We start from the raw sequence: 25,871 nt of genomic DNA on the forward strand, positions 1-25,871 counted from the left end.
CCAAGTATTTTTCAATGGTATTCATTTAATTCGCACTGTTTCCTGTGATGTGGTCCACTCGAGGTTTGGATATACTTTATTTTTAGTCTCAAGCCCTAAAATTATCTGTTAAGATAGATGTACTAAGTGGATAGAATACATAGATCATGGTGGGCCCCACTGCAGGTGACGACAATGATGGTGGAGCGATTGGTGTGATCAGATGACTTTTATTCCAATGCGAATAAATGTTGCGTGTGGTCATGCTTCATGTAGTGTGGTCCACTTGAGTGTTCGTGCCTTATTTTTGGGCTCATGCACTAAAATAATTTGTCCAAAAATATGAACGGGGTGGATAAAACATACAGATCACAATAGGCCCCAAAGACACCACTAGAACCGTCTGTCTCTAGCTGGGTCATGGTAAACTTAAATTGCGTAATAACTTAAGAGTAGACTTTTATCATGTTGAGCAAAACTATGTTGGGCCCACCATGAATGTGTGTGGTTTATCCACGCTGTCCATCCGTTTTTCCAGCTCACTTTATGGGTTGAACCCAAAATTGAAGCATATCCAAAGCTCAAGTGGAGCACACCACAGGAAACAGTGTAAATTGAATGTTTGCCTCTGAAAAATTCTTCCGGCCAGAGAAGTTTTGGTTCAAGCTGATATCTGTGTTCATCCATGTCTGTGTAATCTTATTTAGCAAATTGGATGAACGGAGTGGATAAAATAGGTAAATTATAGTGGGCTCCACAGAGTTTACTCGGTACGATAAGCGTAATTGGTTACTCAATACGTAATGAGCTTCCGTCCTGATGGGGGTGGTACCCATGCATCAAGGGGACATGGATTGCCTTATGAGACAGCGTCACCAAATGACTATTACATGGTACTTTGTGGGCCCCATCATGATGTACATGTTTAATCCATATCGTCCATTCATTTTGAATGCTTATTTTAGGGCATGACCTAAAAACAAGGTATATCTAAATCTCAAATTGACCACACCACGAGAAACAATGGTGATTCAACGCTCACGGTTAATAACATCTTAAGGGCCATGAGTTTTGGATGAAATTGATACTTTTGTTTTCTCATCATCCAAGTCTTTGTGACCTAACGAACAAATTGGATGACAAATAAACCCTACAGTGGACCCTTGGAAGTTTTTAACGATAGGTGTTTAATTAGCATTGTTTTCCTATGATGTGGTCCATTTGAGATTTGGATTTACCTTTTTTTTTTTTTTTGCTAATGTTCTAAAATGATATGAAAAATTAGATGAACAACATGGATAAAACACATACATCATGATCGGCCCATAGAGCAGCATCCAATGGTTACCTAATTGTGTACATCATGCCATTCTCATGAGCGTGAGGAGTCTCGCGCACAAGTCATAACGTACGATACTCTCTTATTCTCAATGCCGTTGAATTGTAACCGTGAGTGTAATCTAACAGCTCATATGAAAGCTCCGTATGGCTATGTGCACGAGAGGCTAGGACTCTCTCTCTCTATATATATTTTGAGGCATGCTCACATGTGCACCTTTGCACACGTGTCATGAGAGTGTAATATGGAAAGTATGTGATGCAGAATCCCATGAAACCTAGCGGGGCCAAATTTCACCCTGATTTATAACTCCGGTGGGCTATAGCAAAGAGAAATGCAAATCAAGGGATGAAATAGTTTTCTTCTTTTATGGCACACTAAAGTTTTGGATCAAAGTAAAAGTTTGGCCTTAGGGATTTCATTGGGTTGTGCATCACGTGGACCGTTCAGATTTCGAACTCACTCATGTATGATGGGCCACCAAAAAGTTCGCACGAGTTCCGTACGAACTGGTGCGTATGTGTCCATTCGGCTATATATATATTAGGAGCTCACTTTACGAGCTCACTTTCCGAAAAAGCCCGTAAGTGAATGACTTTGTTCTAGGACGCCCTTGCGTGGAATTGATGAGAAATGAAAAGAAAAACGTAAATGAAGACCCCGCCGATTTTGCCAAAAACCCGCTAGGGTTTCTCTCTATCTTCCAAAAGCTCGCCTCCAAGGTACTGTTTCTTTATTTTTATTTTTAATTTTTCCTACCATTCGATCTATTTTTGTCGTGGTTTGTTTGATTCATTTGCCCCTTCTTAGATTAATGGATGGAATCGTTTCGATTTTAGGGATGAGGGTTTTTCCCCCCTGAAATTTTAGGGATGTTTAGGAATTCAAGTGGTTTTTTCTAGGGGTTTCTTTTCCAGGATTTAGGTGATTTTAGAAATTTTCTGGAAATTTAAGGTTTTCCTCTTAATTTTTTGGTTTTTAGGTTGTCCGGAAAATTCAGTGTGCTTTTCCGGAGATTTAAAGATATGGGTTTTCTTGAATTTTTTCTGGAAGGAAGGGGTTTTTTGGATATTTATTCTGGGATCTTGGAGCATTTCTGAAATTTTAAATTTCGAAAACTTATTAGGCTTTTCTTTGTGGTTTAGGTTAGGACCACGGTTAGGGTTTTCTGGAAACTTAAGTGTTTTGTGGTTTTATGTTTAGAGCCTGTTTGGATGCCTGTAAGTTGGGTTAGTGGGAAGTGACTTACAGGGAAGTCGCTTACAGGTGGTGTTTTGGGGAGGAAATTCACCTGTAAGTCACCTAGAACCTGTAAGTCGCTTACATGCAAAACTGCCAGGAAACTTCCAGGGGTTGGGGGGTGAGAAGTCACTTCCCTGTAAGGGCCTGTTTGGATGCCTGTAAGTTTTTTAAGTTGTAAGTGACTTACTTACATGTGAAAGTCACAAACAGGTAATCCTGTTTAGATATAAGTTGTAAGTCAGTTACAGGTAAGTTGGTTTTTGTGTTTGGGTAACCTGTGAGTTGCTTCCAAGTAAGAAGTTGTATATTTACATCAAGTTTGGCATAGGGAATCATTTCAAAATGTTATGATTGCATTAAAAAAAAAAACTTGGCACCAAATATACAATTTTGTTAAGCCCATATAGATAAATATTTAAGCCAATTCTTAAGATAAACCAATCATCAAGTTGGACATAAAAGTGGGCCCACAGATTCAAAATACCTATGATATAGAGTAATAACTGAACGTGAAACAACAAATCGATGCCTCCGGTGCCGCGGAAGGGGTTACCCCCTATGCGAGATGCTGCAGACGGAGACAACACGGAAGGAGCGGTGATAGGTGACCCAACTGAAGAAAGACCTACGAATTGTGAAACAGCAAAGCATTCCAGTTACGGAGACGAAGGTGAATGGCAACAGGTTCGTTCAAAAAATAAGGGGAAAGGGCTTGCTACAGAGAACATGAGAAAGGAAATCGCTTCCTATCCAACGCTATTTGTCAAGGGATACCCCGAAGGTTGGCTTCCAATCAACCTTACAAGAGTTTTCGACTGCGCGAGAGCAGTCATGGACGTGGTATTGCCTCGACACAGTAGCAATGGTACCTATAGAGGGTTCGCGTTAGTCAGGATGAGTAGTGAGGAGGAACTAGCAAGAGCGGTGGAGCTGCTTCATGGTGAAAGTTTCGGCGGAAGGAAAATGCTGGTGCAGAGGGCAAGATTTGGCCTTGAACGAAAAAATAAAAAGCACTATCCCTCTGATTCTTCGACAACAAAAGATCCGTCTTTCTCCCACGATCGATCCCGTCAGAAGAATGGTCCTTCCTTCAAGGAGGTCCTTATCAACTCATTAACATCATCAAAGCCCCAAGCAACTCAGATAGGATCGTGCTGCAGATAGGGAGAACCAAGAAGATTCGAAAAATTCCGAGGCCTCAGATCATATACGGGTCAACCAAGATTGTTTCGATCGATCTACGAGGGAGCTCCAAAATATGCTGGTCATATCTACAAGAGAAGGGTCCTCTATCCCCCAAGTTCGTAGCTAGATCGAGGAGTGCTGTGGTATTCGTCTTGGAAACTATATCATCAAACCTATTGGCTATAATGAGCTCTGGATTAAGAAGTGCCCTGGTATTAGTCCCGACATGCTTCTCATCGCAATAGTTTTACATACAGACGATCCGGTTACCAAAGTCCAAAAATGGGATGAGTTTTCCATCTTCGTTATGGAAAACATTTGGGTTCTCATTTGGGGTATCCCTCTGGAGTTGTGGTACGACGAGTTCTTCATTGAAGCAACATCTAAGCTAGGTTTTCTAATCAAGCTGGACTCCAACACAAAATTGGGAGATGAGATGGCCGTCATCAGAGCTTGTATCAGAAGAAGAAAGTCCGATCAGCTGCCGTCCCAGATTTAAGTTCTAGTGGACAAAAGATCGATTGTCCTGCCAGTCCAGGTAGAAGCAAACGATGTTCCTTATCCCAGATGGGGGGACCTTTGGCGAGTAAAGGAATCCTCCTCCGTCGTTGCACCAGCAGCGCAGGTACACGAAGGTGTTCACCTTCCATCATCCCGTGGAGCTCTAATTCCTTTTCCTTCCCTGCTAGCTGAACGCATTCATTAGGATGGCAGGGTCGTGTCTAATCGCAGGACGCGTTTCCCTCTCCCATGCGCTACGTCTTCTATTGTCGATATTGGTGAAAGTAATATTGCCGACTCACCCAAGTGTGCGAACGAGATAGCGACACGTATTCATATAGCCTCCTCGGTAACTTCCGCGCAAGAGTCAAATGGTCACAGTCCATTGCGCGATCCACGTGCTAGATTCGGGAAGACTACTGAAGGCTTGGGTATGGCTTGGGCTAGTCCTGTCCATATCAGCACCGTCTTGGGACCCTCGGGCTTCCCTCCAGCCCATCTGGACGACTCGGATGATCCGAACCCTCCCAGTAATGATATCCCTTTCCTTCCCGAGCCTCCCGACCGCAGCTTAATCCCCATCCCCTCCATAGCGTCAGATATTTTCTCTGTCCCATCTTTCCCTCCCCTCTTGGCGGTCTCGTCTCCAGTGATACACGCTCTCCCAGTTGATCCCTCATCTCGTTCCTCCGTTGGCGACGAAGTATTGGAATTTGACAATCGGTCTTGGATGTCTGAGAACCCATCAACTCCCTCTACCCCCAACTCTTCTTCACCTCGGGACCGGCCAGATGACGCCCTTATCTCCCTCTTTCAGGATGCAGACGCTGGAGGTTTTATAGTAGCAGAACCACTTCAGGTGCGTATCGAAACATCTTCACATCAGAAGGAAGCTCTTGACAAGATGCTGGAAGATGCTCAGTTCAGGAGCAGACTGATAGACACAATCCAGAGAAAGAAATGGATCAAAGATGCTATCGGGCATGTTGGTAGATCCATAGGACTTTCCTTTGGAGACTGCCCCGAGGACTACATAGCCCTCTTCCAATGTGTGGAATCCCGCGGTAGACCCCTCCCATCTTCGAGATCTCCCAAATATCGTCCTCCAAGAAACTCCCACAGCATAGATATTCAGTGCAAAGATTCGAGCCCCATCACTACTCAAGGCATCAATATCGATTCCTCTAGTCAGGGTAGACGGGGCAGATCGGTTTCCCAATGAAGGTGGTATCTTGGAATGTTAGGGGTTTGGGTTCTAAACAGAAAAGGAGGCTCATTAAGCACTCCTGCAGGAGAAGCAACCCGGATGTCATTTGCCTTCAGGAAACAAAGGTTCGTCAGTTCAGCGACTCCCTCATGGAATCTATTTGGAAGTCCAAAGATGTTAGATGGACAGCGTTACATGCTTCTGGCAGTTTTGGAGGTATTCTGGTGGCCTGGAATTCTTCCAGATGGTCTCTCATCGATACTTGGTCCGGGACGTATTCGGTTTCTGTTATCTTACACGATGCTTTGTCTGACTTCCGCTACCTTGTTTCCTCGGTGCATGGCCCCAATTCCGAAGACAGCAGAAAGGACTTCTGGGTAGAATTAAGTGCCTCGAGACTTTGTTTTTCGGACCCTACCTGTCTGGTGGGCGATTTCAATATGATCAGATTTGTTGAAGAAAAGTCTCATGGCAACAAGGTCTCCCCCGCCATGGGAGCCTTTTCAGCCTGGATTGATGACCAAGATCTTGTAGATCTCCCTCTCCTTGGTGCTCGGTTTACTTGGACTAATGGGAGGGCTAGCCCAATTCTATCCAGGTTAGACAGGTTCCTGCTCTCTCCTGAATGGCTAGATTACTTCTCCTTCATCTCGCAATCCGCCCTCCCGATAACAACTTCAGATCACTGTCCGATTCTCCTCTCAGCTGAGGAGACTAACTTGGGCCCGAAACCTTTTCGGTTCGACTCTTGGGTAAAAATAGATAGTTTTCGTCAGATTGTAGCTGATTGGTGGGGTGACTTCAAAGTGGAAGGCTTTGCGGGCTACAAATTGTGTTTTAAATTCAAACTCTTGAAGGAAAAAATAAAACGGTGGAAGCTTCAGCATCTCCTCAAAAGGCAATTGGATCTTGACGTCATCACGTCCCAGCTGCAAAAAATCGACGCGGGTATCGAAGCTAGCGAAACGTCATTGGACATCCTATCCACCAGAATTCAACTCATTCAGTCCTTGTCTTCTAGAATCCTAGAAGATGAAATTTCCTGGAAACTTAAATCTCGGGTGAAATGGCTAAAGGAGGGAGACAAAAATACCAAATTCTTTCACAGTATCACCAACATGCACGCCAGATATAATAAAATCAGCAGCATCGTCGTCAATGAAGTGCGTGTAAAGGATAAAAATGCTATAGTGGAAGCAGCTTCGGATCATTTCAGTTCTCTTCTCAAGGGCAACAACAGAGACGGGCTAGGCCTGGATGACCTCCACCTGGAAGCTGTTTCTGTTAAAGAGGCCTCTCTCCTCGAACTGCCTTTTTCTGAAGAAGTGAAGCTGGTGACTCTGGGGGGAGACAAAGCTCCAGGCCCGGACGGATTCCCCATCTCTTTCTTCCGATTGTTCTAGGACGTGATCCAAAATGACGTTATGGATTTCTTTAGAGAATTCCATGATAGAGGAAGACTCTCCAAAGGCCTTGGGGCCTCGTTTATAGCCCTAATCCCTAAGTTCCCGGGTGCAGCGGCATTCAAAGATTTCAGGCCCCTATCAGTTTACTAGGGGGCCCCTACAAGATCCTGGCAAAAGTGCTGACTACCCGCTTGACGAAGGTTATAGGTAGTATCATATCAGGCAATCAGTGCGCTTTCATCCCAGGGAGACAGATTACAGACTGTGCTCTAATAAGCTAACGAATGTCCGGATTCCAGCCATAGGTCCGGGTCGAAATTCATCCATTGCAAGTTAGACATTGAGAAAGCTTATGATCACGTGGACTGGGGTTTTCTGCAATACATATTAAAGAGAATGGGTTTCGACGAAAAATGGAGAAGATGGATGGGTGAATGTATCAGCTCGGCACACTTCTCTATTCTCCTCAATGCCTCCCCGTTCAGTTTTTTCAAAAGCACAAGAGGCCTGCGTCAAGGGGATCCTTTATCCTCATTCATTTTCCTTATTATTGGGGAAGCCCTTTCTAGGATGCTGTAGCAAGGTTAGGAATCTGGGATCCTAAGTGGGATTAAGATCAATGGTATGCCTTCTCTTGTTTCGTACATTTAATTTGCTGATGATACTCTGATTTTCAACGAAGCAAATCAGGAAAAGATTAACAACCTCCGCACAACAATCAGATGCTTTGAGGCTGTTTGTTAACATGTCCAAGTCCAAGCTTTTCGGGGTGAATATGGATGAAGAGGAGGTCATCTCCTGGGCAGGCTTCTTTGATTTTTCAGCAACGACTCTCCCCTCTACCTTCGTTGGTCTCCCATTAAGCATCGACGCTCCTCCAAAGGCTGCTTGGAATAAAGTTATTAACAGTTTTGACAGATATCTGGCCAAATGGAAATGCCGGTTCTTATCGCTCGGTGGTCGTCTCACTCTCATCAAGGCGGCCCTCTCCAACCTCCTTGTCTATCTCATGTCCCTCTATAAATGTCCTCCCTCACTCCTGGCTCACCTAGATTAAAAAAGGAGGGATTTCCTATGGCACAACCAGGACGAAGACAAATTTCATCTCGTCAATTGGAAAACAGTTTGCAAGAAAGTTGTCCACGGTGGTGTGGGGATAAAAAATCTCAAACTCATGAACCGGGCTCTTCTCGGTAAGTGGATCTGGAGACTAGGCACAGAAGACGGTAGTTTATGGAACAAGATCATTAAAAGTAAATATGGAAGATTTGAGGGAGGCTGGTGGACCAAAGACAGCTCTCGCTACAGGGCCTTGGCCCTTTGGAGAGGCATTCTCTCAATGAAAAAGAAAGTGCATAAAGGGATCGATTTTGCACTTGGAAAGGGTAACAATATCCAGTTTTGGAAAGACAGATGGGTTGGGGATATGCCGCTGAAAGATAAATTCCTGACCATCTATTCTCTAGTCCCTAATCGAGCCATCCCCATTGCTGAATGTTTCGTTGCCTCCAATGGAACAGTTGATTGGATGGTGAAGTGTAGGAGGAACCTCCAAGATTGGGAGGTCCTGGAGTTTGTGGGTCTGCTTGACTGTATATATAAAGCTGTGCCAAATCCCCTTTGTGAAGATAAACTGATATGGAGATTGGCTAATTCCAGTAAGTTCTCGGTTAAATCTCTTTACAATCAGTTGGACTCCCCTCTTTTAAATGAAGACCTCCTCTGTAAGCAAATCTGGAAGTATTAGGCTCCGCCCAAGATCATCGCTTTTGGCTGGCTGGTTAGCATGAGAAGGATCTTGACAGTGGACAATCTGAGGAAGAAGGGGATGTGTTTGGTTAACATTTGCCTCTGCTGTATGAAGATGAAAGAATCGGTAGATCACCTGCTAGTGCATTGTCCCTTCATCTCCTCCATTTGGGCTGATTTTTGCGATTGGTTCAACATTTGCTGGTGTTCTCCAGGTTCAGTGGTCTCTCTCCTCAAGGCTTGGCACGGGGTCAGTTTAGGCAAGCATTGATCCTGTCTTTGGAGAATGGCCATCCTTGCCATTTGGTGGTCAGTTTGGGAAGAGCGCAATGGTAGATGCTTCAAGGATACTGCTAATTCGGCCTTCGTTGTCTCCTCCAAAGCCAAGCGGCTTATTCTAGAATGGGCTATTCATGTAGATTGCTTGAAGGATTTTAACCATCTTTTTCTTGGAGCTTAGCTTTGTCTGCCCTCTTGGCAGGCCTGCTAAGCTCCCCCCTGTGTTTTCGTTCTCTTTTTTAATATAATCTTGCGTGATCTTAAAAAAAAAAAGAAAAAGAATTGGTAGGAAACTATGGGAAAATTTTAATTGGGCTCATTGAGAAATCTTTTTGTTGTAGCTAGATTATTGGGTTCTTTGTCGGAACAAGAAGAAGGACTATGAGAAATTAGTTCAATATACTAAAGAAACATCCCATAGAGACTATGGATTCTTTCGAGGCCATTGAAGACAATATATCAACCAGAACTCCAAAAGCAGATGTTGATAACAACTCATTTATAGAGTTGGATCGTATATGATTCAAATTGTTGGAAGCAACTCGACTTTCTCACTCAATGCCAATCTTGAAAGCCTTAATAGAGCCTTATCATTGTATAACTTTTGGGACCACACATAAGATGGTTTAATAAAATAAAAATGGTCCACCTTAATGGGCAATAATTAAATTAAAAAACAATAATTTATAAGAGAAATGGTCCACTATGATAGACTGGACCATGGGATCCACCTTGATGTATGTTTCATCGGTTCATTATGAGGCATTGTCTGATAAAAAAATCCTAATCTCAGACGGGCCACCCCACAAGAAACAATCATAATTGAATGCCCAACCAAACAAATTTTTGTGGGCCACAAAAGAGTTGGATCAAGCTTATATTTATGTTTTCCCTTATCTACATATGTGTGACCTTATCATCAGGTTGGATGGCAAATAAACATAATGATGGGCCCTATGTAGTCTTTAATGGTGGACATTCAACCACTACTGTTTCCTGTGATGTGACCCACTTGAGATTTGGATTTGCGTCATTTTTTGGCCCAAGCCCTAAAACGAGATTGCAGAACTGATGGATAGTGTGGATATATCAATACATAAGGTGGGTCCCACTGTCACGGCCTCACTGAATCGAGCCTGATTCAAAAGCAAGAAAAAAAGAAGAAGCTTGTAACCTAACAACCGGAGAGAGGCGCACGACAATTGTACAGAGTGTGTGTGTGTGTGTGTGTGAGAGAGAGAGAGAGAGAGAGAGAGAGAGAGAGAGAGAGAGAGATTGGAGCTGATTGCAGGTGAGTTGTTGGTGCTTTTCTCCCCCCTTCCCTCTTTTCAAAAATCCGAACGTTGGGCCTGTAAGTCACTTACAGGGAAGTGACTTCTCACCCCCTCTCAGCCCCTTGCAGTTTCCTGGAAGATTTTCCCGTGACTTGTAGGTTGTAAGTCACTTATAGGTGAATTTCCTTCCCCAAACACCACCTGTAAGTGACTTCCCCGTAAGTCACTTACATTTTACCCAACCTACAGGCATCCAAACAGGCCCCAAGTGACTTACAGGCCAACGGTTTGATTTTAAAAAAGAGGGGAAGAGGGGGGAAACACACCTCCATTATAGCAAAGCTCCAGTAAGCTCTCTCTCTCTCTCTCTCTCTCTGTCTGTCTGTCTGTCTGCAATCGGGTCCCTCTCCCTCTCCTTCTTCTCTCCCTCTCTGCAATTATGGTCACCATGCACCTCTCTCTCCCCCTCCCCCTCTCTACAGTTAGGGTTACAAGTTTTTTGTTAAAAACTTTTATTTGAAGTGGCCTGATTTGGTGAGGCATGACAGTGGGGCCCACCTTAATGTATTTTGGTATATCCACGTTGTTTATCAGTTTTGCTAGCTTGTTTTAGGGCTTGGGCCCAAACATGAAGCATATTCAAATCTCAGGTGGGCCAGAACGTTGACCATTAAAAACTTCATTGGGCCCACTATAATGTTTATTTGTTGTCCAACCTGTTGATAAGGTCACACATACGTTAACACAAATATCAGCTTGATCCAAAACTTTTATAGCCCACAATAAGTTTTATTGGTGGGCATTCAATCATCGCTATTTCTTGTGGTGTGGCCCACTTGAGATTTGGATTTGCTTCCGGCAAAACTGATGGGCAGCGTGGATCTGGAACATGGCCTACTTTCTTGTAGCCATTAGTTTTCCAATCTATGGATGATATATTTAGGAGCATATAATCAAAGGGATTGTATACAACCATAAGCAATCAACTATGGTCCCTTCAAATGGATGTTTGGAATTCTTGATTGGACCTATTATTTTCATAAACGATCTTTACTGTCAATCTTTTGGCAATTTTTTGTCCACTGACTGGATGGTTACAATTATTTGACCGGTGTGATTTTTGCTTGGTGGTTCATTAATTGTGGGCCGAACTTGATGGAAAGGTTTGGATCAATTGATTGGACTGTCCATATGTCCCTATGCAACCTTTTGTTCTTGAAGCAATTGATCTTGTCTTCTTTTATATTCCTTTTACATGGCCTTATTTGAGTGGGGCCCACCAAGTCTATAGTCTGGATCAGGGAGCCATGAATTCTAGTTGTAGCATCTAATTATGTAATCCAACGCTATTGTACAATGTGTCTCCTCTTCTTGTGAGTTGCAGATGAGTTGTATCAGGCCATTGACTTGTAATTTTTTGTTTTGGCACATCTTAGCATTACCAAGATTTCTATATTGTAGGCATTTTGAATCCGTAGGCCCATTTTTATGACCCACTTGATGATTGGTTTAGCCTAATTATTAGCTTAAATATTCATATAGATGGGCTTAAAAAATTTCATAATTGGTGTCAAGATTTCTTCTATGATTATAACATTTTGAAATAATTTTCTACTCCAAGCACTGCTTGGCGTGAATATACAACTTCTTACTCGTAACTGACTACCAGGTTACCCAAACACAAAAACTAACTTACCTGTAAGTGACTTACAACTTATATCCAAACATGATAACCTATAAGTGACTTACCTGTAAGTCACAACTTAAAGAACTTACATCCAAACAGGAACGAGTCTTCTGGAACTTCTTTCCCTCATCTAAGGTTTACTTTTCAGGAGATTCTAGAAGACTAGGGTTTTCTTTTGTTCATGTGAGATATGGAAGTAGTTTTTCCAATGTGTTTGGAGTCTCATCACATGCATCTTGGAGGCTGGGCTAGATCTTAGGATTTTGAGATGTTGGTCTTAAGATCTAAGATTATGCATGGTGATATGCTCCTTGTTCTAGGAGTAGGGACATCTTTTTCAAGTGCACAAGACACTCAATGGTTTATGGGAATCGATCTCTATTTTATTATTTAATAGCAAGATATATTGAAAAATTTAGGACCTATCCAAGATTTAGATATCCCAAAGATAGCAACAAATACAATATATCACGAAATCTAGTATAAACCTTTTTCCACTGATCACCATCCAGTTGGGATTTTACTATATATTTTTATTTATTTTTGTCTATTTTATTTTATTTTCAGATCCTACCACATGGACAACCTATTTCTATGGGTTTAGTAGATAGACATATATGGGCATAGAAGAATTAATCAAAGTAGTTGTATGGATGCAGATTTTGGTTGTCTTTTTATCCATAAATTCGCATTTGAGAATTGCACAACAAAACCCAGTCTAATTTACCTTTCAAAAAAAAAAAAAAAAAAAGCCCGTCTAATTTAGGGATCATTTGGCTTCATGGAGTTTAAAATGGCCTAAAGAATTTGTTTCTAGGAAACAAAAATCCCTTAGAAAGAGATTTTTTTTTTTTTTTTTTTGTCATTTTGGACACTCCGAATGTTATAGTGTGGAATCTAGAACACTGGAGAAGTCATGTGTCAAGTCCAACCTGTCATGTGCATGTTTGGACACTCTAAATGTAACTGTGGAATCCAGAAAGTGTTTGGATATATGAGAGGGGGAATTCGGAATTTCCCAATGCTTCCTAATGTTTCCCAAAAACAGCGATGCGTTAAATGATACATCCAATATTTTTCATATGATGACCGATATATATCCATAACCCAAAGGTGTGGTACATTTGCCATTCCGATGTTAAAAACATTTGCTTGCCACCCCTTTTGTTTTTGGTATTATGGAGGCACCCTAGAGTCACATCCTTTGTGTGGCTCGTGGAAAGGAAAAGAGTGCTAATGATTGGACAATCTTCAAAAGAGATCTATGATCCTTCCTAACATATGTATTCTGTGTATGGGTGATGTGGAATCGATCGACCATCTCTTTACCCACTGCCTCTTTGCTCGGAAGGTTTAGAACTGCTTTCAATGTATCTTTCAATATAGCATTGGTGATGCCGAAGTCGGTGGAAGATATTTTATGGGCTTAGCATGGGGGAGGGCCCAGAAAAGATGGTAATGTGATATGGTGGCTAATCATAATGGCAATGTTGTGGGTGACTCGGGGGGAGAAGAATTGCCGTTGCTTCTGAAATGCAGTTCACGACCAGGGGATTGAAAGAAAACCGTTGGGAAGGAAGATGTTTTAGCAGTTTTGCAATGAGGAAGAGGTCTTGCTTTTTTTTGAAAGGTAGCAACGAGGAAGAGCTCGTTAGGAAGGCTAATTTTAATTTAGAGGGTTGGGCCTCTAATGTAGAGGTAATGAATTCCGCCAATCTTTTCTCCTTTTTGGGCTTCTAGCTTTGGGTTGTATTCTTTCCCTACCTTGCGTTTGCTTTGGTGGGTTTCGTAATAAAATTCTCTCTCAAAAGAGAAAAAAAGTTTAATGTTATTTTTTTCCCCTTCTGCTGCTCTTTTCAATTCTTGCTTATGGGGTTGATTGCTCAATTATGGTTCATGAATTGAAATTTTGCTTTCCTAGATATTTGAGGCATCTTTCAACAGGTTGAAATTTGTAGTCAGAACTCTTATGGATTTGCATTATGGAAAATCCATCCTTCCTATCTTAAAATTCTTCTTTTCATGGCCTCTTTGGACAATAACAAGAAATTTATGAAAAGGATCCAATGCTATCAGTTTTATTATAGTTATCAACCATTCAATATCTATACGTGGTATACTTGTACAAAATCCAGACTTCCCATCTATTGGACCCTACCATGGATGGGTGTACTGTGAAAGTAACACTAACATTAGCCACTGATCAGAGGTCTCTTGATGATTAAAACTGACGCAGGTCGGATAACCTAAATTATAATGATGCGAATGAATTTATAAACATATTATTAGAGTTAATCAAAATATTACCAATTTGTCACAAATCTAAAGAAATCAAGTAGTCAAGTATGCTCAAATTCAGGTCATATCACAATCCCGCAGATGGATCTTACAATTATTGATCGGAAACAGCCCAATGGAAGGTAGAACTTCCATCTAGCATAGGATTCGATCTAAATCTAAGGATTTGCGTGCACTTTGTTAGGGTTTGGAGATTTAATGTTTGCAGAATTCGGTATATTACGGTTTGGAATTGTAGGTTCTAGGGTTAGGATTTTAGGTTTATAGGGTTTTATAGGGAATTGATCAAGGACCAAAAAGAGGGGAAAGAAGGGGGGAATGCCAGAATGGGGTTGGCCGTACAAAGAGCCGTACAATTGTGATAGTACGGTTGTAGGGACAACCGTACGGTTATGTCCGTGCAGTTGTACGGACAAGAGGGTGGTTTGTACGGTTGTACGATTGGGTAGGGTTAAGTCTAGAGGATTTTGGGGATGCTGGGGATGAGATTTGGGAGGAAACAAAAGAAAAACAAAGAAAATAGAGAGAGGGAAGAAGAGAAAAGTGAAAAGAATACCTTTAAGGTAAGAAAAAAGATGGAGAAGATAATTGGAATCACTCCATGGCTCCACACTAACTACAATCATAGGAGGCTTTTTTCTTTGCTCAAAACAACAAAGAAGAAAATTTTATTTTCAATAATAATGTCCCCTAGGGCTTCACATGCCCAACCTTTTAATAGTCTCTTTGGGGTGTTTTTACAAAAATACCCTTGGTGCATATAAAATGTCTAAAACACTCTTATTTCAATTAAATTATAAAATAAACCAAAATACCTAAAATAAATAGCCAAAATAATTAAACTACGCCATCCCAATGGCTCCATCATGTCCAATGGATCCACAATCAAGATGATCCACTGTCACGATTCAATGGTCCACGTGCGAAATCCAAATGTCTAACACTCCCAATTAAGTAACCCACATGCATCTTTCTAGTGTAGGGTCTTCAAAGATGCATGATCATGCGTCTGGGATCTTCAATGAGGCTAGGAACTTAAATTGGGCCCACTGGGTCCCATGTAATGATCATCTAGCCATGACGAAACTAGGGTAGCTCTCCTCTGTCTCTGATAAATTCTAAAAGGAGCTCAGATGTCCTCATAAAAAAATATAGGATGCTAGGAACAAGGCCGAACGAAAGTTGGTGTTCAATGGGTGAAATTCATTCATTTGATGGCTACGATGATCTGATTGGCATGCTGTTTGGCATATGGCCCATATAACGTACAGTAAATAAACAGTCTAGATCTTGCATGTGGCTGCCATAGAGATTGAGTGCTTGGAACTAAGACATTAGTGTTAGCATTCAATACTCTCATTAATCAATTAACTGAAATCCAAATTTATGAAGGAAAACCAACAGTGATCACAATCGTTACTTTTCCCTAACAATCTTGAAGAACCATCTTTTCCGCAGCTAACAGAAGCATGTTGAGCCTTCAATTTTCATACAAGGTACTGCTTGTGCTCTTGTGATTATTTCACCATCAAAATTGCCATGAATATAGGGTGTTCTTGGGAATTTTCTTGTTACCACGAATTTGGGTGAAAATTTTCATGAATATCATGTTATGGTATTCACCACGGTGTTTTCTTTATGATATTTTTCCTCCTGCCATAGTCTTCATAATTTTCACTTTAGGAGGTGATGTGGTTGACTGCTTTGTTATGGTTCATGACTCGAAATTCTCCTTTGCTAGATGTTTGAGGTTTCTTTCAACAAGTTGAAATTTACAGTCGGGACACCTATGGACTCACATTTTGTTATGGAAAATTCATCCTTCATATCTTTACATTCTACTTTTATCTTTTTGGGTGATAACAAGAAATTTATGAAGAGTGGATCAAATGCTATCAATTTATGAAAGTTATGGACCATAATGGGGACGTTTGGATCATAAGTTACTTAATATAAGCTACTTATGCCTCAAGTAGCTTATCTTGGTTTCTACTTGTTAAGCTAAACTGATCAAGTAACTTTAAGAAAAAAGAGTTACTTATAATTGATCTTTAACCAAATTCACTTATCTCAAATAAGTTACTTATCCTCTGCTGTAAGTAGAAAAAGTAACTTATTTGGTGGTATCCAAATGGGCCCTAAATATGTATACATGTGGTACACTTATACAAGATCCTGACCCTTGATCTATTGGACCCTACCATGGATAGGTCTGTCGCAGAAGTGACACCATCCCTAGCCACTGATTGGAAGACATGTGGGCTGATAGGAACAAGTCCAATCAATCATTGGCATTCAATGGGCTAAATTTTTTCAATTGATGCTAGGATGATTTCAATGGTGTGATTTTTGGCATTTGGCTTTTCTATTATAGAGTGCAATAAATGAAGAGTCTAGATCTTAAATGTGTGTGCCACTTGTATAGTGATTGAGTTGTTGAAAGTAAGATATTAACACTAGCTTGGATAATCTCAGTTATTATTTATTCAAAAAAAATCTAAGTTATTATTTAATAAAAAACTGAATTTCTGAAGGAAAACTGACAGTGGTTGCAATTGTTACTTTCTTGTAACAATCTTGAAGATCCATCTTTTCAGCAGCTAGTGCAACAATGTTGAGCCTTCAACTTTGATCCAAAGCCCCGCCTATGCTCTTATGATCATTTCTCCATCAAAATTGCAAACATTTCATTCTTTTCCATTTGGCATGCAATACATTGTTCAAGTCTGCTTTGTCTTGACACTAGAAAGTTCTCTCTCTCTCTCTCTCTCTCTCTCTCTCTACTGAGTTTCATGCTTGAAAACACAACAAAATGTCGGTACCTCTCATGAAGATTCCCCACCAAGGTAGCAACAACCATGAAATTCTAGTTCCTGATGTATCGAGAGGGATTAGCGTATAGTATCCTTGCTCCTTGAATATACAAGTGTGTCCTTGATTATTTACCAACTTATTTCATTGATTCCATTGCCCCAAAAGTTTCTAGGGTAGGACAATCCTAGCGATCCAATCATTGGTCTTTTTTCATCATTGATCTTGAACCATTGATATACTTTTTCTTAATCATCTGTATTTTGAATCATGGTCTAAATCACCAACACATTGGCCCCACCTTTACAATTTATATGGTTCGTCATGAATTGACTGGTGATATAATTCATAGTGGTTGGCAGTGACTACTTAGAAGAACCGATTTTCCCATTGGTTTATGATAATAAGACTATTTGTTGATGGCATGCCAAAACATTGGGGATGCTTTCCATGTTGTTAACATTGATAACACTAGAATCAGTCTTTATTGTAAAGCTAAATCAATTGAGGCCTCCACCCAGGATGGGTTGTATGAACATGTAGATCAAAGGCAAAAACAATATTGTTTTCAATTATGGAGACGATAAAAAGGTGTTCAGCCTCTTAATTTCCAAGGTGTCATCAATAGCTAAGAGCTACTTCACTTCTCTAGGTTAGATGGGTGGTCTTTTCGGCATTTCTTGTGTCCACCTATCCATTCAGTTGTCCACTACCTTCCATCAAGTGGGCCCAAGCCTCACATGTGGGCCCTACTAGACAGAAGTTAAAAGATGCATCATCGAGCAATCAACCATCACTAAAACATCTTTTAGGAAAACAAAATGATTTGGGCCCAGTGAAAACTTGTTTTAGAGAACATCTTTTAATCGAAAGTACATCTTTTAATCAAAAGTTGGAATTACTGGCCAATTGACTCACATGTAGGCCCTACCAGGCAGAAGTTGAAGATGCATCATTGGTAGCAATTGGCCATTACAGAAACAACTTTTTGGAAAACAAAATGATTTGGGCCCATCGAAAACATGTTTTAGAAAACATCTTTTGATCAAAGTATGGAATCCTAGTATGACTTAAAACTGACCAATTAACTGTGATTATCTTCATGTAGTCAGTCTTCTAAGAGACTATTGTGTGGATCCCTTTTGCATACACGTGGGCATGTTCGGCTTCTATTTTGGTAAACCCAAAACATCGATTTTTCCCCATTGTGAAGCTTGTCTTGGATGAGTCGAAGTTACCTAAGAGATGCCTTACCTTAGGTCAAGGGACTGGTAGGTTAGGTAAAGGAAGCGTATACTCTCCCAATGAGGCCCAAGGAGCAGTTCTTCAGTGTGATCCTATTCGATGTGCCATATGACTTGATGTCTAGATTCAGGTACTGATGTAGTGAACCCACCCAAACCAGTCGAGACTTAACCTTATTGCTTTAACAGTTATCCAGTATCATGGCAACCTTCCTGACGAGTTCTCTGGGCCCACCACTGTTTGCAAACCAATTTCACATAAGAAACTACTCGGACAAATATCTTTGTCATTGTCAATTTGTGGACTTCATGGAAAAGAAACTCCGTTGTATCAGAAACACTATCCATATGATGCAATATATTCGAATTAAAGTATTTGCAATTTTTCTATTAAGCAAAGAGTACGTATCTAATAGGTTTAATACATGTTTGATTGGCTTTCTAACTTCTAAGGCCAACATATTACAGCCCTCGTAACGGCCGATATGGTCCTAAAAAACCAACTACCCCATTTCACTTTTGTATCGTAATGGTCACAGCCGTTAGGCCTGTTACCGATATGTATCGGCCTTTCCGGCTGTATCGTAATGGGTACGGTACATCTTGAAGGCCAGACAAACTAGAAGCCAATCAAACTAACAATCATAGTTTTGGGGACCCTTACTTAGGGACTGGCTTCAATGAGACATATCCCAATCTCATAACGACAGTTGGTGAGTATGTAGCAAACATTTCGAATGCTAATATTCCAAACCTCTTTTGAAATGTGTGTTAAGATTCCCACCCATTATCAGGGGTGGAAAAGGGCCGGGTTTGGGCTGTGTCAGGATCTGCCAGATTCTGGCCTAGTTATTCATCAGGCCAAAATCTCAGCTGTGGTGGGCCCACCATTTATTGACTAGACCTTTGATTTCAGTTCCAAGACCGCACATTAACATCATAAATAGGCATGTTCTTGGGCTTGGGCCTTAATGACACTTTTGTAAAACCTAGGCCCATTTATTAATCGAGCTTCACAATCAGATCCATACCCAATGCATAGACCTCTATTACGTGCCTCATTCCAGCATGTGTCAGGAAAGGTCCTGAAACCCAATGGGCTAGCCCCAACCTATCACCACTCCAACGTAACATTAGTGGATGGTGGGAGATATGTGCCCCAACTTCCAGTGCACTGTGGTCACAAACTTCTTCCTTTTATTTCTAGCATATTTGGTACCAGTTTTGCCAAAAAAATAGCTAGTGCATATAGTAGCGATGGTTTTTCCCTTGTTTGAAAAGGTTGACAGGGGGCTAACTTTGTCTGAAGTTTGGACTGAAGTTGGGGTGGAAAAGAGTAGTAATTTTGCTGCTAGCCTATTAAGATGGATGCTTGAATTCATAGAAACTAGTGTATTTATACATACGTTTAGTTATGCACATACGTATGTTTTCTATGAGAACATTTGATGTCATTACATTGCTTTTTTATGTTGAACTTCCACATTGTATGAAGAATTATACGATCCTTGACCCCAGAGTATGTACAACATATCAGGTTTCTGTTTTGACAATTGAGGCCCATGCTTCAGTGATCTAGACCTGTGTTTTTTTTTTTTTTTGGTGAAGATTTATTAGGAAAACAAGAAGAGAAACGACCAACAAGAAGTAAAGATCCTCAATACAAAGGCTCAACTCTGTGACTCTATCTCTTGGTAGACTGCCAAGCCATTGGCTTCTCTGCCTATATGATTAAATTATGCTTTGTCTAGAGACATTATGAATATCATTGAAGATAAAAGTGAGTATCCAATGAATGGCCCACCAGATGACGTTCTCCAAATCAGCCTATGCAATGAGTTTCCAGAGAAAAAAACAACCTGGACACACTCTTTCAATATTAAAGCTTACACCTATGTTGAGTCCCCAAAGCCTGCTTGGGACTGCTAAAGGTTTTATTCAGGCCTAACTATCTATGGACTGTGCCCCAAAGATAATCAGATTGGAAGGCCCTTTTTCCAGTTGAATGTGGGCATTGGTGTTTGATTCTTCTTTTCTGTCTATCTGCAGTCCACAAATCGAAAGATCAGGATTGTTCTCTTGAGGAGATTGTATGCAATGGCCCATTCACAGCTGGTCCTAACAAGTGTTCGAAGCATCGGTATTGCTACAAGTTTCACTGGCCGAGGGTACGGAAACAATATCGATATCACCAATAATAACCCTGATAACAGGGAAACATTGGGAAAATGGTGGAAATTTTCAGTGAAACACCAGGAGAAGCTAAAATACACATATTTGCATATTTAAGAATCAAATTATTGCAAAAAGAATAGATACATAATATGTTTCCATTAATGGGGGCTTAAAAGCATGTGTTGTTGTAAGGAATCAGTCTGACCATCCCATCTATCCTTCTAACCATCCAACCTTCTATCAAAACATCCAGCAATATTTCAGAATATGGACAACACATTATGTTTTGTCAAGAAATCGTCGACAACTGGAAAGGAAATGAAAGATTGTGGTCTCGATATCACCCATGTTGTGATAGCGATAATATCATGTTGTTATCAATATTATTGTTGACAAATTGAACACTGCATACAACCGTTCTCCCATTTAAAAAAAAAAATGAAATGAAAATAATTTTAGTAAGCAGATTTTTGGCGATATCAATAAATCGGCGATGTTATCGAAATATCACTGATACACTGGCAATACATGCAACAACTGGAATTTACATAGTTGAAAATATTGGCGATTATTAGCAATACATCACCAATACCTGGAATTTTCTGATACTACCAGTGTTATCGGTTTTGCTACTAGCGTTATCAGTATCGCTGAGCTGGAAATATGGATAATATCGAGGATACATCGAACAATGGTCCCAAGTCCCAACTAATGATTGGTCCGGATCACTAAATCATAGGCCCGACTTGTCCAAACTGAAAATCCAAGTATATTGTCTTCTGAGGTCAAGGTCACCTACCATGTATTTACATGCATGTTCAAGTAAGGGCTAGATATTCTAGATTAGAAAAGAAATGATCATATTGTTCTTTGGGTTTCATATCTCCTTATTGGTAATTGACATTAAATTCCTCTTAGATTGCTTGTTCATAGGTAATTGCAGTCAGCAAATGGGGAAAACTATTGCTGTTTGCCAGGTTGGTGGTGAGTTTGTAACAAACAACGATGGATCTATGTCATATACTGGTGGAGAAGCATATGCAATACCGGTTGTTCCCAACATGAAATTTGATGAATTCAAGTCAGAAATAGCTGAAATGTGCAATCGTGATGCAAATACCTTATTCATAAAGTACTTCCTCCCAAGCAACAGACGGACTCTGATCACAATATCCAATGATAAGCACATGCAGTGCATGATTGATTTTCATGAGGGTTTGGCGACAATAGATGTTTTTGTTTTGGTTGGAGAGACCATTGCTCAGAACACTGATAAAACGGATAACAACCGGTAACTTTTCCTTGGTCAACTCCTGTTTGCGATCAATTACAGGGTCCTGCTCATGTGGGGCCCACGGTTCTGTGATCAATACCATTGATTTCACAGGCTCCGCTGTGGATGGGGCGTGCCCTGCAAATCCTCAAATCTGAAGATCCTGTTTGTGAGGAATTACAAGGTCCTGCTACTGCTAATGTGATGCCCCTGGTTCTGAGATCCAGAAGATTGGTTTATAGGTCTCACTGTGGGTGATGAAAATCTCCACATTGGGATTGCTGACATGCTGATCCCTATATGAATTATTCTTTTTTTCATGAAATTAAATGGAGTATATTCTCTTGCAGGGCAAACAGAGGCACAAGTAGAACATGTCGACCTGCAAGTAGGACCACAAAAAGGGCTGCAGCCACTGATTCAATCACGCAAACTCCTACAACCGTCAACAATGATAGGAAAGGAAGGAGAACTACGGTCCCTCATCCAGTGGCTTCAAATGCTGTCAGGGCTGCCCCTGCCAGTGGTGATAGCATCGCAGGTAGAACATGTCGACCTGCAAGTAGGACCACAAAAAGGGCTGCAGCCACTGACTCAATCACGCAAACTCCTACAACCGTCAACAATGATAGGAAAGGAAGGAGAACTATGGTCACTGATCCAGAGGCTTCAAATGCTGTCATGGCTGCCCCTGCCAGTGGTGATAGCATCGCAGGTAGAACATGTCGACCTGCAAGTAGGACCACAAAAAGGGCTGCAGTCACTGACTCAATCATGCAAACTCCTACAACCGTCAACAATGATAGGAAAGGAAGGAGAACTACAGTCACTGATCCAGTGGCTTCAAATGCTGTCATGGCTGCCCCTGCCAGTCGTGATAGCATCGCAGGTAGGACCAGGAGCAGGATTACATCAATTGCCACTACAGTCACTGACCCAACCACCCCAATTGCCACCACCACTGCCGTTGGCAATGATAAACAGCCAGCACAATACAGTTTACTAGAAAACACTATATTTGCCGTGGGACAAGAATTTAATAGTGTCGGTGACTTCCGTGATGCATTGCGTATGTATGCCATTGTAAAAGGGTTTGCATATGTGAAAAGTAGGAGTTCAAAAGACCGTGTGACTGCCAAATGTAGAGCCAAGGGCTGCCCATGGCGGGTGCATGCTACCATACTTCGAACCATGCAGAGGTTCAAGATTAAAAGGATCAACAATGTGCACACATGTGGAGGTGGGGTTGGAAAAGATGGCCATCCTCATGCAACAAGTCTCTGGGTTGCGAGCATTATAAAAGACAAGCTACGAGATAAGCCGCAGTATACGACGAGGGAAATCAGGAATGACATATATCGGGAGTACGGAGTCAATCTGAAATATCAACAGGCATATGTTGCGAAGGAGGTGGCCCAGGAGAAACTTGAAGATCTCCAGCCATATAGTCAGTTGCCTTGGTTCTGCAATAGGATAAAGGAGACGAATCCAGGTAGTCTTGTAACTCTGACAACAACAGGCAAGTCGAGGTTTCACCGCCTTTTCGTCTCGTTCCATGCTTCACGGCATGGGTTTGAGAATGGTTGCCGCCCCCTCATTCTTCTTGACGGAACATCTCTAAGAGAGAAATGCCAGGGGACGTTGTTAGCTGCGGTATCAGTCGATGGGGATGATGCCATCTTTCCCATTGCCTTCGCTATAGTAGATTTTGAATCCTATGATAATTGGATTTGGTTTTTGACAGAATTGAAATCAGCTGTGTCAACAAATCGGACCATAACATTTGTGTCTGATAGACTCAACGGTTTAGAGGAGGCTGTGCCACAGGTTTTCGAGGACAGCTATCATGCCTATTCTCTGCATCACCTTACCGAGGACTTCAAGCAGGTGTTGAAGGGCCCATCACAGCCGATGAAGGATACACTGGCCGATGAGATTAAACGTGCTGCTTATTCACGCAGCATTACCGATTTCAATGCTTGCATTGGCAACATCCGGAATTTCTCACACGAAGTCGCATCGTGGACCTTGGAAAGCAAGCCTGAACATTGGTCGAATGCATTCTTTAAGGGCTTGCGATATGACCACCTATCATCGAACATTGCAGAGTTGTTCTACGGTTGGATATCAGAGGAGCACGGGCTATCAATAATACAGATGATCGACATGATACGGTGTAAGATGATGGAGATGATTTATACCCGCCGAGAGGCTTCTAGCACATGGTCGACGATTCTCACACCTTCAATGGAGCAAAGACTAGAGTTAGAGATACACAACTCACACTCGCTCAGCGTGTTGTCTTCTACAGGGAGCGTGTTTGAAGTCCGTGATGATTCGGTCAACATTGTGGACATCGAGACATGGGATTGTACATGCCAGAGATGGAAGATTACCGGGTTGCCGTGCATTCATGCAGCTGCAGTTTTCGATCACACAGGTAGAAATACTTATGATTACTGCTTAAGATACTTCACGGTTGATTGTTACCGTTCGACATACTCGGAATCTATCCACCCAATACCAGATATAGGAAATCCTGTAAGTGAAGATTCCAACACCGAAATGATTGTTCGTCCACCCCGTCCACCTGCAAGGCCAAAATCGAAGCAGACAGAATTGTTTGATCCGAGTAGGAGGCTATGGCTTCATCTAAATTGCGGTAGGTGTGGTAGGTCCGGGCACAATAAGATGAAGTGTCCTACACTGCTGGAAGAATTGCTTGATCCTGGTAAGAGGCGAAGAGGCTTTCTTCAACATTGCAGTAGATGTCGTAGGTCCGGGCACAAAAAGAATAGGTGCAAAGAAGTGGAATAGGGAAATCTCACTAGTGTTAATTTCAGTTGTATTTAGGAATTATTTAGTTGGATGTAAATGCTAATGCGCCTTGGGTGATTGTATTGGTGTTTGAGTATTTAGATGTTTAAAACCAAAATGAAGATCGACCCTTGGATCTTTTGACCAAAATGAGCTCAGCATTCATAATTGTGAAATATGAGACTTTTAACTTTTTTAAGAGTTGAGATGCATCTGGTAAGTATTGTTGCTTCAGCTACTAATGCCTCAGAGAAGCTGATCTCAATTTCTATTTATTCAGTGCACAAGTATATTTGCTAGACAACATACTTATTCCTAAAAAGAATCCATTAATTACTTTTGCAACGTCACTTGATGTATATAATCCATCATCTGGCCCACCTTTGTTGTAGGGCCATTCATCATGTGGGGTTAGCGTTTGAGATGTGTCATTCATTATGATGGGCCCACATTGGGCCTATCTTCAATGCGAATAGTACATAATCTGGGGTCTACCTTCAATGTGGACCATCCACTTTATTAGTCTCACCTTTGATGTGGGTTATCCATCATGCATGTCCCACCTTGGATGTGGGTTGTCCATCATGTTGGAAATTTGATGTGGATCATCCATCATGCGGAGCCCGCCCACGTCGCCCACCTTTGATATGGATTGTCCATCATGTGGGGCATAATTTTGAAGTCAATTGTCCATCATGCAGAGCCCGCCATGAATGCGGACCAGCCATCATTAGGGGCTGACCTTACCTTTTTTTTTTTGGGCTGACCCTATGATCATCCATTGTTTGTTGTCCATCATGTGAGCCTCACATTCATTGTTCACCGCGCACATGAGCCTACCTTCATTGTGTAATGTCAATCGTGTGGGGGCCCCACCTTCGATGTAGGTAGTCCATCATGCATGGATACCTTATCGTCTATCATATAGGCCCCACTTTTGACGTGGGCAGTTGATCATGCAGGGCTACCTTGGAAGGCTCTTTTGCTTAGCTATTTGTCATTTTAAGATATTCAATCACTTTTAAATGACGTTTTATCAGAATTGCTTTACAAAAAGTTACTACTGGCGGCCAAACAAGTAGCTTATCAGAACATTCCGAAATGCACCCTTAATACTTTGAGAACGAGAATCCATGTGCATCAAAATCAAATTGATGAAATTGCATTTAGTTCCTTAATACTTTGAGAATGAGAATCCATGTGCATCAAAATCAAATTGATGAAATTGCATTTGATTCCGTGTAAATTCTATCAAACATTTGGATGCCATTGGAAGGAATGAAATTAGGTGGAATGGAACTGCATATGGTCCCATGTCATATTTCTAAATCCCGTAGATCTGTAGTCCCTACATTGATGCATGTGGTGTACCCATGTGGTTCATCCATATTCATCCTTTACACAC

At 41.4% G+C, this 25,871-nt stretch overlaps 2 protein-coding genes across 3 annotated transcripts; both read left to right on the plus strand.

Moving 5' to 3' along the window:
• The first annotated feature begins 1,898 nt into the window (after positions 1-1,898).
• LOC131246536 (uncharacterized) lies at positions 1,899-24,603 on the plus strand. Of its 2 annotated transcripts, none has more exons than XM_058246758.1 (3): positions 1,899-2,040; positions 21,295-21,667; positions 22,000-24,603. In XM_058246758.1, exons 2-3 carry the CDS (start codon positions 21,327-21,329, stop codon positions 24,464-24,466), a joined length of 2,808 nt encoding a protein of 935 aa, XP_058102741.1. In that variant the 5' UTR covers positions 1,899-2,040; positions 21,295-21,326; the 3' UTR covers positions 24,467-24,603. The 2 variants fall into 2 exon arrangements, with proteins under 2 accessions (XP_058102741.1, XP_058102742.1); XM_058246759.1 differs by having other exon boundaries at positions 21,310-21,667.
• On the plus strand, positions 5,465-6,856 carry LOC131247134 (uncharacterized). The gene has a single exon (XM_058247570.1). It carries the CDS (start codon positions 5,465-5,467, stop codon positions 6,854-6,856), a length of 1,392 nt encoding a protein of 463 aa, XP_058103553.1.
• Positions 24,604-25,871: the final 1,268 nt, after the last annotated feature.

The sequence above is a fragment of the Magnolia sinica genome, chromosome 5 (assembly GCF_029962835.1).
Source record: "Magnolia sinica isolate HGM2019 chromosome 5, MsV1, whole genome shotgun sequence".
Lineage (NCBI taxonomy): Eukaryota > Viridiplantae > Streptophyta > Magnoliopsida > Magnoliales > Magnoliaceae > Magnolia > Magnolia sinica.

Excerpts from the sequence above, each read along its gene's own strand:
- LOC131246536 (XM_058246758.1), top strand. The coding sequence starts at position 21,327 with ATGGGGAAAACTATTGCTGTTTGCCAGGTTGGTGGTGAGTTTGTAACA. Across the intron at positions 21,668-21,999 it reads GATAAAACGGATAACAACCG|GGCAAACAGAGGCACAAGTA; the intron begins GTAACTTTTCCT and ends ATTCTCTTGCAG.
- LOC131247134 (XM_058247570.1), top strand. The coding sequence starts at position 5,465 with ATGAAGGTGGTATCTTGGAATGTTAGGGGTTTGGGTTCTAAACAGAAA.